At 34.9% G+C, this 15,736-nt stretch overlaps 2 protein-coding genes across 6 annotated transcripts in view; one reads left to right on the forward strand and one right to left on the reverse strand.

Annotated features, from left to right (window-relative positions):
- pigk (phosphatidylinositol glycan anchor biosynthesis, class K) overlaps nucleotides 1–567 on the reverse strand; it is a 39,876-nt gene extending 39,309 nt beyond the window's left edge. For all 4 annotated transcript variants that reach the window (XR_009274296.1, XM_058798931.1, XM_058798937.1 and 1 more), the window contains exon 1: nucleotides 428–567. Coding sequence is in view for 3 of the 4 variants with exons in the window: in XM_058798931.1 (XP_058654914.1) it covers nucleotides 428–511 (84 nt within the window). In the remaining variant the exon portion in view is untranslated. The remainder of the gene's footprint in view (nucleotides 1–427) is intronic.
- A 1,446-nt stretch (nucleotides 568–2,013) lies between these two features.
- The window catches only part of ak5 (adenylate kinase 5), a 119,855-nt gene continuing 106,132 nt past the window's right edge, over nucleotides 2,014–15,736 (forward strand). The window contains exons 1-5 of one of the 2 annotated variants that reach the window (XM_058798909.1): nucleotides 2,014–2,417; nucleotides 3,569–3,722; nucleotides 4,151–4,318; nucleotides 7,168–7,340; nucleotides 15,450–15,563. In XM_058798909.1, the coding sequence (XP_058654892.1) occupies nucleotides 2,358–2,417; nucleotides 3,569–3,722; nucleotides 4,151–4,318; nucleotides 7,168–7,340; nucleotides 15,450–15,563 (669 nt within the window). In that variant the 5' untranslated portion in view covers nucleotides 2,014–2,357. Of the gene's footprint in view, nucleotides 2,418–3,568; nucleotides 3,756–4,150; nucleotides 4,319–7,167; nucleotides 7,341–15,449; nucleotides 15,564–15,736 lie in introns of both variants that reach the window. The other variant, XM_058798906.1, reaches the window with a different exon arrangement.

Here is a 15,736-nt window from a genome sequence, read left to right on the forward strand (position 1 = left end):
AAATAGCTTCACAAATGTGCCATTAAGATAAGTTAAGTTAGTGCTTTGTTGTCATCTGAACAGAAAGCTGTAAGTCGAGATAATGAATAGCTGATAAAGCCAAATGCCTAGAGAAATGTGATGTTTGGAACAAACTGGCCATCATAATGTAACACAGGCTCTGTTTCAAAACCTAGTAAGCTGCCTACCTAGACAATACTGCATTTTTTGGGAGGCATCACAGTCGTTAGCGTATGTATCTACTGTATGCATGTATGTGTGTGCTTATATATAACAAATCGAAATTAACACATAAATAAAATAATAAAATAAACATTTTTAAAAAGAAACCTTTATACTGAGCTGAGAATATTACTGCTGAAAGCTTCACTGTCCATTCAATGAATCAAAGACACTCTTTACAACAGCTATGAATAAAGACACTTACCTCAACATAATTACTGTATGCGTGTGGTATGGAAACAAGCAAATGAATAAATGCACATATTGTCATTAAATTGTAATAATCCATTTCGGTTCGTCACCAGTTTAGTGACAAGCTAGATTTGCAACTGCAACCAGGAAGCGGTACACTTCCGGTTTGCTTAAAAGTCCCATTTTCCGAAATAAAAGTCATACCTCTGCTGTAATTTTGCCAAGACATAGCCTATTTACTGTAGATGTGGCAAAGAAGACGGAGGAAATTAATATATGATTTTGCATTACATTTTATCAATAACTATTGTCTCTGATTCCATAAACTTAAGCAACAACTGTGGTATCAAATTGTATAACAAGCATCAAGCAAAAAAAAAAAAAAGCATTGACAAATGTTTCTCATACTTGTTCATTTTCAAAATTGTTCTGTATTTGTACCATTTCCCCTACCCACAAATTAGCCAACTCAATTTCACGAGTAGCCCACTTCAACAAGGATTTTGCAACAGATTAATATGAGACATGCTCTTTATACCTAAAACTTCATTTTCTCAGTCACTTCAGACAGCAGCATCTCATCTCACCTCCACCTTACAAACCTTGTCTGATTTAAACAATAGCCTGATATATTTCTAGGACCTGATTATCAGCAGGAACAGGAACACCGACAGTGGATTAAGTGAGAGAACAGATGAAGGCTAAAAATGTCAAAATACAGCATGGAACATTTGGTGCCTGTGTGACACTTACTGTGAAAATTATGTCAGAGGTTACAGTAATATATAGGCTAGTATATATAATATATAGGCTAATGTAGGATTTATCTGTCTGTCTGTCTTTTCTTTTGGGGCTTTAAAAATGTCTAGTTGGGATAACTGTCAAAGATTGTAGGGAAAAAAAAGACTAATTAAAAGGCTGAAATTATTAAAAATAATTTTGGCATTCATAGTTTTTTTTTTTCTCAAAATTATTAGCATTAATTCATAATAGTTTATTTTAAAACATTGATAGGCTGTCTGGCAACATTTTGTCTGCCAAATCAATACAAAGGGTGGTGTAACTAACCTGCAGGAAACCGTTTTGTTGTCATGTGGCAATAATATCATAAACCATATAACCAAAAATACCAAAAACCATATAAATAACAGCCTTATTAGGCTATTATTATTATTATTATATAAACATATTTGATCATATTCTAACAGTTTTATATAGAATAGAATATACTTTACTAAAATTTGTCTTGGATACCTTGACTCGGCCGGTTCACAACACAGTACATAAAATATTGCATATAAATACAATTTACATCATTATAAAATACATTTATTAGGCTATATTTTCAATATATGAATTATTGTGTATTATATTATACATTACATACTGTAACATATTAATTATCAAAATATAAATGACTCATTCAATGAAACGTAGCCTATATTAGGTTAAACTTTCAAAAATTCCATTTAAATATTAAGATGTGCGCACAGAGATGTATTCAAGATTTAATATGGATTCCAGTTATATGAATGTTTATCTAAATGGCTAAATCTAAAAGTGATTTTCAGAGACAGTGCTTCTAATTTCCTGCTCTGAACTCCAGAGACGCTCAACAGTCGTCAGGACGCGCGCGCATCAGCTGGCCAAACGCACACGCTTGAGTCAGTCGATCAGCGCGCGGGCAGCGTGCAGGTGTTTCGTGCTGTGTTGGCGGTTTCAAACACTGAAGAGAGATACCAAGAGCAAGACTAGAGGAGAGCTTGGAAAGCAGCATGTAACAAGCGCAACGGTTAACTGAGAGTGTAGCTGTCTTTATCCACCTAGTTTAGTAGTCACTTGGAGAATGCTTTAAGATCGCATCAACATCACGGATTCGTGAACCTGCAACAGAATACATCCTACACTCAACGCAACAGGATCGATAGTTTTCCGAAACCGACATGAACACCAACGATGCGAAGGAATATCTCTCCAGAAGAGAGATACCTCAACTGTTTGAGGTGAGCATTTACGTGTGTGAACTTTTGTTCTGGTAAATCCTAAAGAAGATGTTTCCACATCAGCTGTTACAAATGAAGGACGACATGAAGAAGTTAGGCTACTTGCATGGAAAATTGTTATGTGGAATTATTGCATATGGAATCAGTATTGAAAAGCATTGTTGGTTCGATATATAGTTATGAAAAAAATGTCAAGATTAAAGTTGATGATTCATAATAAAAAGGTAGGCTAATGATTCATTTAAAGATACGTGGATGTAGGATACTGCACGTTGTAAATAATGCAAAGTGAGTTGTTGAGTGTTGCATTGCATTAGATTGTATGGAAATCATGGAGGGTTATTTATGTGGTTATAGTTGCTAGTGTGTGTGTGCGTTTTTACGCACAAAGCTAAAAATGTCGATCGTGTCTGAAAGGCGAGTCAACATCGCTGATTGTCCATCGTTGTTTATTATGGTAGGCGTGCTGTCAGAAGCCTACACATGCTTATCAGAGTCGAGTGTGATAAGAAATAACATGCATTTAATGATTGTTTTCAAGTCAGTTTTACAGTGACCTATTATTATTATTATTTTACTGTTGTATTGTGAACAGTATAATTCTAGAGTCAATACCTCTCTTTAAACTGTTAGTGCTGTCCCAGGTGGGCACTTTTGAAACCCATGGCAAAAATGTCCTACTGCTTGGAGAGTTTGGTCTAACTTGGATAGGAATGTCCTAGGCATATGATGAGGATGATTTAGATTAGGGAACTTATATGAAATATGTGTATATTTTAGGAGCTGTCATTTTTCATTGTTTGTTTTTCACCATTTTAATCATCTTTTGCCTTCACTAGTTCATTTTAAACTGTCCTGTGGTGTAACAAATTAATTTTTATAAGTGTGTTCCATGTAGTAGCTAAAGGGGGTTATAAAATGATCATGCATAATTATAAAAGAGTGAACAAAATGCCGCTAAAGCTGTAAACGCCACTTCAGTATTTAATAGATGAAATCATTTATTGCTACTATCGTAGTTATTTTATTTTAATATATCAATTGTATAACATCAATAATAACATAAACATGCCTTTCAATGAATGTTACCCTGTACTTAGAGTGAAGAGATAAACACAGTGCACCTCTCTGATCTGTCACTGGTTTCCCAGAGTCTGCTGACTGGTCTGATGTACTACCGACCGGATGACCCTATAGACTACCTAGAGACCTGCCTTAAGAAGGTGAGGGAGCTCGGCGGCACTGACAGAGTTCGGTGGGACACGTTCGTCGGACAGGAGAAGAAGTCATTACCGCCTCTCAATGGTGGGCAGTCACGCCGATCTTTTTTCCGCAATGGTGAGTAGGAGGTGTTGTCATCAGCCAACGCAACTCCAAATTGTAGGCGATGCTGAAATTCATGCAAACTAGAGCTGGCCACAAACTGCTGTGTTGATGTCTATTGCACAGCAGGCTCAGTATTCATTATTTGGGTGTTGTTAGAGCATGACAACCATCGGTAGGGGTTTTCCTTTCTTTGTGCTGGGCAACATTGTTCTACCCACCTTGAGGCAATACAAAAAGGCAAATGAATGCAAAGCACCTGTACAGTAAAACATAGTGAGTTTGTCCTCTAAACGAGACCTATTTTTCCAATGATATACCTTCATGGAATTTCCTGTAATCTATTTGCCAATTATGGGTGAGGATATCAGAAGCTATCATGACTTAACTATTTGCATTCTTCCATGCAGTTCTCCCGGACAGTCCCAATTTCCCCTATCGGAGATATGACCGCCTCCCACCCATCAACCAGTTTTCCATAGAGAGTGACTCAGACTTGTCTGAGACAGCGGAGCTCATAGAGGAATATGAAGTGTTTGACCCATCTAGACCCAGACCCAAAGTCATCCTGATTATAGGTAAGCCCAAAAACTGGGTACATCATCACATTTACCTGACTAATCGAGAGAAACACCAGCCTTGAATCTGTTTTATGCTTGAATTTGTATGAAAATACACTACCATGCAGTTCTTTTTACTTTAAGAAATTATTACTTTTATATTCTAAATATTTTAATATTCTAAATATATTCTTTTCTTTTCATCAAAGAATCCTGAAAAAATGTATCACAGTTTCCACTAAAATTGATAATTTTGCTAATGAAAATAATAAGAAAAAATATGCTAAAATAGGCATATTAGGATGAGTTCTATTACTTTGAATTGCAATAATATTTGAGACTATTACTGTTTTACTGTATTTTTGATCAAATAAATGCAGCCTTGGTGAGATTTAAAAAAAATAAATCTTAACGATAGAACACTTTTGATTCGTGCATTTAATAAAATAATAGATGACACAATAACAGAAGTCACTCCCACTCACTTGTCTGTTATTATTATTCAGAAGTTTTTTTTTAAACAAATTACGTGTGACTTTAAAGAAAATTATAATCTGATCAGACAAATTTGAAAAAAAAAAAACATGCAGTTATACAGATTACAAATAAAGTGATATAGAAATGAATAAATAAATAGTCTTTTAAATTTACAATATTGGCTAATATAGAATATTTAATTATGCATGCTCACCTACCATATTTTTGCATTTAGATTACCATTGTCATTATCTAACACTCGCTTATATTTACATTAAATAAAGTTAGATAAAGACAATAAATATTTGAAAATTCGAAATAAAAATCCAACTTTATTTATTTAGACGTTAATGTTATGTCAAAATTTTTTTTTTTTTTTTTTTTACATTTATTAATTTAAAGTAAATAATAAAAATAATAATTTTGGCCATAACATGAAGATAATTATAGGCTTATTTCTATTAGACAGAATTTTTATATTAATATTAATCTTAAAATAACTGAGCATTCGGTTCAAACTATTGTGTTTGTGGTTTAAAATTCAAACAAGCTATATTTAAGAGCAACAGTATTGACTTTCCTGATCAGTAGGCAGTAACATACTGACATAATAAATGATCAGAGACCACCCTCTCATCAAAATCCAATTACATGTGTTCACTTGGGATGCATTTGAGATGGATACCTGCTGTAAACAGGGACGCTGAGTACTAGGGATGCTAATAGTTCAGACAGAGCTATCTGATAGCTGTACATTTCCCTCCTGTCTTATCAGACTTCCCTGAACAGCATCCACGTCTCTTTAAGTTGACTGATGTAATTTGCGAGGGAAACCTTATCTGTGCTGAATGTGACCCACAAGCAAATAATGTGTGTATGCCATCAGTCAAGTGACCACCCACTTATGGTGTTATCTTGTTGAGATATTAGCTGTACCTCAGTAATTGTTTTCCATCACTGCATCACGGCTTTCTATTTTGTTTATGGAAATTTTCAGGGTTTTTAGTTCTGTTTCTTGAAATGTAACTGTATTTCAGTGGCAGAAACTGATACTGATAATGCCAATGCCAATGCCTGTAATTTGCCTGTAATTTACGGTAAAAAAACGGCAGCTGTGGTTGCCGGAATTCTACCGTAAAATATACGGTAGCAACATTTTAACTTAAATTTACAGTGAAATACCGCAATTTCATTAACTGATATAATGTTAATATACCAACCTATTGAAGTACTGAAATCTGTTTTGTGCGTTTGAAATACACTGATAACCACCAAATGCAGAAGGTGATGAGAAAGTCACATGATGAACCAAAGCCCATCACAAGCAGCTTTTAAATTATAGTAACATATATAGAAGGTGCTCAGTGTCATTCACACAAGCACTAAACACCATCATGGTGAGACTCATTAAACTGAAATATGCAATAAACATTAATTTAACAACATTAAATGTAGCATATAACCCTAATAAACATAACTGATAAGAAAAAACTAAGAAGAAACCTAGTTATTTCAAAGAAATAACATCAAATTCAAACAAAATTTGAAATTCAACGCAGGGAATTCTGGGAACGTCAATTTACGGTTTTCCCCTGTAAATTCTACATTATTTTTCTCTTCCAAAAGCAGTATTTCACCGTAAAATTGTCTGAAATGTCTATTACAGTTTTTCACTGTATATATTAGGGGAACTTACCGTTAACCATTTAACAGGTTTTTACCGTAGCTTTTTCACAGTTTTTTACCGTTAAAATCACGGTCATTTTTTACAGTGTAGGTACAATATTTTAATATGGGATGTTTATTAATATTTATTATTATACAGCAATTAGTTCTAGTCCTAGAATTTGATGATTAATAGTCCAACAACACTCAGGCTGTGTATTAGTGGTGGGGATTTTTCAGTGACTCTTTCTGCAGGTTACATTGTTGTGCCTATAGGTGGCGATAAGTAACTGTCTATGAATGTGTCATTGAGTCATTCATTCAACAGATTCGTTCAAATTTTGTTCAGGAACAAAACAATTGACTGTCTGTATGAGTGAGTCATTGAATTATTAACTCAACCAATTTGTTCAAACCGCTGATTCATTCTGGAACGTAACAACCGGAGATGATTAATTCTGCTTTGTCTATTTTTGAAACTATTTTCTTTTACAGGGCACAAATAGATGAGCTGTCTACAATTTTTTTATTACTCAACATTAACGTCTTTACTGAAATGTTCCACAAAATCAATTAAATTGTGCTATTGGTCTGAATATGACAGCGTATTGGATATGGCTACATTTACTCTTGGCAGGTGCTTTTCTGGAGTGGCTGCATATATGTGGGTGTCTGCGAGTGAGTCAGTATGGGTTCATAAGTCTTGCCACTATCTGCCCAAACAGGTGGCCCGGGCAGCGGTAAAGGTACACAATGTCTGAAGATTGCAGAGCGTTATGGCTTTGAATATGTCTCGGTGGGTGAGCTACTCAGGAAGAAGATGATCCATAACGCCACCAGCAACAGGAAATGGAGTCTGATTGCTAGGATCATCACCAATGGGGAACTGGCACCACAGGTATGTACATGAAGAAAAGGATGTCAGAGAATATAAAGGTCAAAAAATACATTCCATTAATTACATATGTCAATAAATAGGACAATGTGCACGGACACATACACACACGCAGAATTTGCTTTACTTCAACACATATACGCAAATATATTTATTAACATATTAGATTGCAATTAACATAATTTACATACTCATGGAGAGTTACATGTATTTTTACTGTAGTAGACACTATACATTTAAGGCATGTTATGTAATGTAATGTATGCTAATAGCAATTTTGTAAGTAACCAAAGAATATGTGAAGTTAATTAGCAAAAACAGATAACGTTTTTTTTTTTTGTGTTTTTTTTTTGATGTTCAAAAATCATATTTTTTTTATTATGTTATCATGTTTTTTTTTTTGTTTTGTTTGGCTGTATGTTATTTTTTAACCTAATCAAAATAACCCAGCTGCAGTTTGATTGAGATTATCTGTTTTTGCAAATTAACTCTTCATGTCTTTTTTAAATCATTAACCTACAAAAATTATTATATTAAATTAGGATCTGCCTAATTGTAAATATCACAGATTGTACCAATATCTGTGGGATTTGATGGATTGCTGTATGTACTGTACTATAGGCTGCATTCGTATAACCATATACAGTGCTCAGTATTATAATTCTGCTTAATTAAATGTCCAGTGTAAAGTGGCATCATTATTTTATTTGAAATAGTCTTAGAAATAATCAGAAGTAGCGCTGATTGGAAATTCCTACTGAAATGAACAATTAACAAATTAAAGGTAGTTGACATGAACATGTCATGATTCATGAACATCACCATTTTAGGTTAAAATACATATCTGCATAAGGTAAAGCGTGTATAGTAGGAAATGGTGTTTAAATGGTAGCCCACGTGTCATCGATTCTTTCAGATTGCGACTTTCATCATTCACAATGCGTGATTGTCATTCACGTGAACAAGCACCAATTTTCCTTTAATTTCAAGCATTTGTTTGGTGATTTTGCAAAACCTGTCATCGAGGGAAAATCAGGGCTAAAATTGTTCAGTGTAAACTCGGCACAGCATAAACAATAACTGGCAAGGAACAGAGGGAAACTGAGGGCTTAAATGCAAAGGGAATGTAATCAAAGAAGAACTGAAAGAGGCGTGTGGCTATTAGTAACTATAGGAACAAACTAGGAAACTTAGGAAGGCAAACAGGAACAGAAAACCGAAACAGAGCAAAACTGAATATACATGTGACACCTGTGATGTTGCAAATAAATTTACAAAGCACAAATATTCTGTGTAATATTTAATATGACATCATGAGTTGCCTGTAGAATAATTATAGAAAAATTTGAAAAATGTTGTTGAAAATAGTTTTAGATAAATTACAGCGTGTCACACCACAGGGTGCTGCTGGAACTGCTTGAATTCGCCAGTAACCCAATGTATCCATTAATAGATGCATGGTGTATTGTATGGAAATTAAACTACAACAAATATGTATATTATGAAAGTTTTTCTAAGATTTTATTGTTTTGAATAATAGAGTTTTAGCCATGCTGAATTTATCGCAGATAAAACACATTTCAAGAGGAGTGTTGAATATATTTTAATCAAAAGTAAGGGCTAAAGGTTATCATTCATTGGTTTGGATGTAGCATGACACTCTGATGAGATAAAATGGCTTGCATATCTTTTGACATGGCTCCAAATTAGCGATTTCCTTAGTTAATTTCTTACTTTTTATAAATAAAGTCTCTGTTATTGAAGTGGCTGTCTCATTCAATTTGGTGAAAGTAACTCAAGTACTTACTGCGTTTCTTTGGTCTGTATATATTACCAGACCTAACAATAAGACCACTTCCTAAATTCCGTCCCTATAACAATGTAACCACACTCCCCTTCCTGCGTATTAACTTTCCATTTGAGAACTGAGCACAGAAGTGTGGTGCTGGAAATGAGGGCACTGCATTTTAGCGAGGAGGCTTTTGAAAAAGAAACGGAAGATAAGAGCCCCTATTGGGTGTTGATTCCCTGAAGAACTCCAGAAATGCTTTGTACATTTTTAGAAGAGGCAGTCTATCTGCAAAGATTATTGACTAGAGGATAAAATGAAATGACCAACCCTTGTCATTTAATCCTTAGCTGCATTAAATGCAGCATTGTACTGAGACACAGCTCGAGCCGCGCTTCCTGACACTGTCAGAGAAATAAAGTCACCTTCTACCAATGACTGCCTGGATTAGAGATGCAAAGGAGACTTTTCCCAGACTGTAAACGGGAATGTATAGAAGTAAACGTCTCTGTGTCGTAAGATACACCTGTACAAATCAGACATATGGATTGTATCATGAGAAAGCTTTATTTCAAAACTCAAAATGTCCACTAGTGCAAAAATCTATTGAAACTAAGCTGCCAAATCAGTTTGTTCTGAACATCTGACCAAACACCTGCCTATTTAGTGTTCAGCAACTTTGCCCATCTACTCTCAGTAAAGCAATAGGCAGGAAGTAATGATAGATGCTATCCGACGTTGCGCTATGAATAATTATCATCCATCATTTTGATGGACTGGGATGTGAATTTTCTGTGACGTCATATTTTTAATCGCTAACTTTCAGTTTTGACAAGCGCTGTGTCGCTGGTTCCTGAATTTTTCTTTTTATTCTGCTCTCACAGTGTGAAAAAGACAACAATAACAAGATGTGTCTCTCTGGGGCATTTATTTTCTACCCTTTTCTTCATTTCTATTCACATCTCAGTAACACTTTACAGTAAGATTACATTAGTTGATGCATTAGTTAATGCATTAACTAACATTGACCCCCCACACACACGTCTGGTCAGCTATCCTTGTAGGGAATCTCCATAGGCTTAATGGTTTTTATACTGTACAAACTGTATTTTCTATTGCCCTACACCAACCCTACACCCAAACCTACCCCTTACAGGAAACTTTGTGCATTTTTACTTTCTCCAAAAATCCCATGCTGTATGATTTATAAGCTTTTCTACCCATGGAGACCTCAATTTAGGTCCCCACCGTGACACGAGTCCCCATGAGTCTGTGTGTATTCAGGTCTCCACCAAGATATATAATCCTGTACACACACACACACACACACACACACATATAGGCACGTTGATATTCTGATTATATGTTTTTTCCCAATATGGAATTTTACCAATTCCAAACCACATCAATCTTAATAACTACTATTGATTTTGTATTTGATCATTTATAAGTGATATATAATTGTCCATGAAGACTGGAATATTCAGGTGTGCAGAATTATTAGGCATGTTTTTTTACCGATAAAATGAGCCAAAAAAGAGGTTTAACTCAGACTGAGATGTCAATAATTATTAAATCCCCATGAGAAATATTCAAAACTAATGCAATACAGAAATTGCAAAGTTAAGATATGACCATTGGACTGCAAAATGCTCACTGGAACAGCGGGGTCAGAAAAAACAGGTGGAGAAGAAAAGACACATTTTAACTGCAAAAGTATTAAGAATGAATGTGAAGAATTAGGTGTAAAACCATCAGGAACCATTTAGTCTCCAGTGCCACCATTTTCCAGAACTGCAACCTACCCGGAGTCTCCAGAATTACAAGGTGTCAGGCTCTCAGAGACTTTGCTTGGGTAAAAAATCCCAAAAAATTATCTTTAAAAGAAAACAAGCCTAATAATTCTGCACACATGAATATAAGGAGTTTTTCACTTCCAGCTTTCATGGGCTATTATATATAATTTATAAATGATTAAATACAAAATCAGTAGTAGGTATTTCAGTTTTTCTCGATTACTTAAAAACATTTCTTGAAATTATGCCTCTTTTTTTTTTTCTTTCTAAACACGAATCCATAACTTCTAACTCAATTCCCCAAACTTCCTATATTCAGGTCAAAATGAATCTCTTCACTCAAAACAACTCAATCTGGAACAGGCCAAAGAACCTCTTCAACATCACAGGCTATACTGGCCCTGGCCAGGCAGCAGGGGTAAAATCCTCTTGCATGCCTGATGTCCTTGTGTTATTGTTCACAAACAAGATAGGCAAAATGCTTAGTCATGGTGTCAATATAACACTGCACTCTGTTAGTATTACCTGATGTAAACTATGGCAACAGTTTGGATGACAGTTACTGTATTGAAATGCAGAAGGCTGCACATCTTATGTATGCCATATGTCCATTTCAAAAGTACAAATGTACCCATTACTGTATGTGGGATATTGATTGAAAAAGACTGGATTTGATTCACAGTTACACTTTTACTAGTGGTCTGACCAAAGAAAAAAACAAAACGCATTACAATGTCATTGTGAAATAGAAAAGAAAAAGAAATATGTGCACAAAGGCGAAAATAAAAATTAGAAAGTCCACTGTCAGAATTTGTAACTCGTGTGTTGTCCTCTTTCTATATATGCTTTCCAATTGAAGGTTCATGAGATGTACCTTTGAGCTATTTCAGAGAACTATATAATACATTTTGAGCAACATGACAATAGCAACTGATAATGTAGGAAACCACAGACAAATGTACATAATCAGTTGCATCAATGTACCAAAGCAATCGCAACTTGTTCAAAAGAATGAGAAACTTTTTATGATGTGCACAACTTTTGACGCCTAGTGTTTCCTCTTGGGTAATTGTGTGCTAATTGAGCTCAAACTGTGCAGACTTGAGTGAGCGATATTGAATGCTAGTGCTTTCTATATGACCACATGGTGTAAGCACTGAGAAATGTAGGGATTTGTGTGTAGAGTTTTGCAGTAACAGTTCACCAAATCTGACTCATGTGTTAAAGCTGGGGAATAGTGTTTATAGTTTAGCAAAATGGGTGTCCGTTATGGTTTTGAAATTTTAGTCCAAAAGCCTGGATATAGTGTTTTAGTGAATATAATGTGTGTTTACCTTTGATCAGTGTTGGGCAGTAGCGTCGCTACAAGTAGTGATGCTAGTAGTTTAACTACATGTCATGTTTTCTGAATCAAATAGCTTTTCAGTAGCGAAGCTCTATTTTTGATCAAGTAGCGTCAACAAAAGCTAATGTTACATTTGTAACGTTACAAATCAGAAATATAACAGCTAAGGATCACTGATCCTGGATCAGTAAGTGACCTCCACTAAACTTCGTAACTCCATTGGCTTCTCAAACTGTCAGTCAAACCTCATTATTCCTCCCGCCTCTCTCGTGAATGAAGTGTGGTATGCAGTTTGGAGCTTCTCAGTTGTTTGCAGTCTGAAGGTTAATAAAGAACTGTTGATTGAATAAGTAGTGTTTTCTTTACTCAAGAAACACTATATTTATAAAGGCTAATGTTTTTGTTTTTTGTTTTTAAGGAGCAGAGAAGAGTGTCTTAGTCTATCATTTGTTGTCGAGTCACAGCCAAATAGCTTGTGTGAAGAGCTGAATCTTTTATAATATGATATTTTGGCCAAATAACAGAAAAAACTGAGCACCCACATAGCGACAGAATGAAAATGTAAATGCGATGCACGTACTGCCTCTGATGTGGCGGTAATGGGGAAAAAAAAACATTTGCTGGTCAAAAACTTTGTATTTGAACTTGATTTTGGTGAAATGTTAATAATATAATGACACGTGCAACAATGCAAATAAACGTAGCCTATCTGTAGGCCTATACATTTATATGGTAACACTATACAATAAGATTTCATTAATGTATTAACTAACATGAGGGAACAACGAACAATACATTTATTACAGTATTTATTTGTTAATGTTAGTTAATGAAAATACAGTCGTTCATTGGTAGTTCACAGTGCATTAACTAATGTTAACAAACACAACTTTTGATTTTAATAATGCATTAGTAAATGTTGAAATTAACATTAAGATTAATAAATGCTCCAGAAGTATTGTTCGTTCTTAGTTCGTTAATTACACTAGTTAACTAATGTTATCTAATGAACCTTAATTGTTAAGTGTTACCCTTTGTATAAATGTATCTGTATACAATAAAGTCACAATACCAACTACCAATAGGAGGTTTCCGGCCGACAGCAAATATTTATTTTGCCTATGTCACAGGTAAATCCGGCCCTGTACATGATACTGATTTTTGTTGACAAATTGGTTTGGAACAGTTGTTGAATAAACAATTAATCTGAACTGTTATGCCTGTCTATCAGCTTGACTGACAGTTTTATTGATCACTGAGAGAGCATTGACTTGGTATGATGTTGGTTCAATAGCTTAGATGTAGTAAACTACTTTTGCCGTGTTGCTGTAGCTTAGCTTGCTACATTTCCCAGGGCTGTAGCTTTAGTGTAGTGAAGCTTAATTTAAAGAAGAGTAACTGTTTGCTTAGCTCACTACATTTTCCAAGTAGCTTGCCCAACACTGCCTTTGATGGCGCACAGACTCGCATCATGCACTTGAATGTTGATTGCTGATTCATGTGCACAACAGGCTGAATAGAAGACTTTGTCAGTCCGACTGCTTTCCTGTGATGTAAATGAAACTTTTTGGAGCTTCAACTCTTTTTGCCCATACGCAAGTCAGTGGGGTCCAAAATAACAGTAAACACAGCTGAGCTTTATTATATTAACACATAACTCAAAGACATTTTTCAAGATACCTCTACTGTTTGAGTAAAACATGACATTCATTTTTAATTCTAAAGACCAGATAGGGTGAGTTATGTTTAAAAAATTCAGTAAAAAGATTGAATGACATGACTGTTTTAAGGTGTTTACTAAATTTCCATTGCAAACTATGTGCCTTTTAAACAGTGGCAAGATCCAACTGATTCACAATTGCTGCTGCATTGATTTGCCTCAAGACATATGAATTCTTGTTCATTATTCTTAGAACTCGCATTCATTTTATCATCAGCTTGATCAAACCAAATACAGCTTTGCATATTAGGGAGACCGGCTGTTGGATCTGGATGTGAAGCAAGACAAGTGTTTTGGACATTGACGTTTGGTTTGTGGTTGGCGGTCTGTTTGCGCTCTAAAATGTTCTCTGCTTTGAACCATGCCTGGATCGCTTCAGATAGCGGTAATAACCGTAAAAGAGCATTTGGTCATACAAATTGCATTCCATACTGGGCAACAAATGATGTCTGATGTAAGAGTTATTTTTAGAGCAATCTGGTACTGATGCTAGATCTCTATCGTAAATGATGCCATCCACATCATTAAATTTGCTACGCTTGAATATATTCTCCCTCCAGTGCTTGAGAACATTAAAATTATCCGAAAATGCCGCTGCACTCCTCAATTACACTAGAAATCACCTAGAATGGAATATATCACGAAGTTTATGAGCGTGGGTTTTTAATTATATAGTTTAATTTTAAAGTGCATTACTTCTTCCATTAGAAAAAAATATATATATATTTTAAAAAAAATAATGTATCCTTGTCAGACAGATGCTTAAAGAAATTCAGTGAATGTTTTAAAATATTCTTGTGAATTATGTAATGATTGCTCTTGAAGCCCAACTCATCTGAGACGTCATGCCACCGTCTTTCATCCGAACTGATTTAGTATGCTGTTTAAAATAGCCCAGAATTACAAAGCACATTTTCCCTGCTGGTACTTGATCTATGAGGACTAAATTGCTACAAAAACAAGTTTCCTGTATTTGGAAAGCTGCTTGTTAAAAGAGCAACCATCTCTGCTATTAAAACAACCAATCAACTACTATTGAAGTACAGTAATTGGAAGGTGACTTGTATGTGCTGATTTCATAATTGTGATTATATTACATAATTGTAACGGCAAAAAACTGTAAAAATGTTATGGTAAAAACCCATTAATTGGTTAACAGTTATAATAGATCTAGCTCTAAGGGGACATTTCATGGGGTTTTGCAGTAAAACAATGTTAAATGTATGGTTTTTGGAAGTAAAAAAGAACAAGTCATCTTACAATTTACAGTGGAAAAAAAAACATACAGTAAACTGACAATCCCAGAATCCTCTGTGACAGCTCACATTCGATTCGTTTTTTTCATTGAATTAGCTGTTTCTTCTTAGTATGTACTTACTAATTATGTGCATTTGGTTGTTGTGTTAAATCTTATGTTATATATATTTTATTTTGACCTGTATTTGTTATTCATGCCCAATAGGAAACAACCATAACTGAGATCAAGCAGAAGATCATGAAGATTCCAGAGGCCAGCGGTATAGTTATAGATGGCTTTCCTCGAGATGTGGGGCAAGCGCTTTCTTTTGAGGACCAGGTGAGTGCATTTTATTAGTGGTGCTTGCTAGAGCAAGACTGATACCTTGTGAAATGCTGTGTTGGTTTACGCCAGATGTAACGGGACACACACCTTCCAAAAAGTTCAACTTTTGTCTCATCAGTCCACAGAATATTTGCCCAAAAGTCTTGGGGATAATCAAGATATTTTTT

Source organism: Onychostoma macrolepis, chromosome 02 (genome assembly GCF_012432095.1).
Source record: "Onychostoma macrolepis isolate SWU-2019 chromosome 02, ASM1243209v1, whole genome shotgun sequence".
Classification (NCBI taxonomy): domain Eukaryota; kingdom Metazoa; phylum Chordata; class Actinopteri; order Cypriniformes; family Cyprinidae; genus Onychostoma; species Onychostoma macrolepis.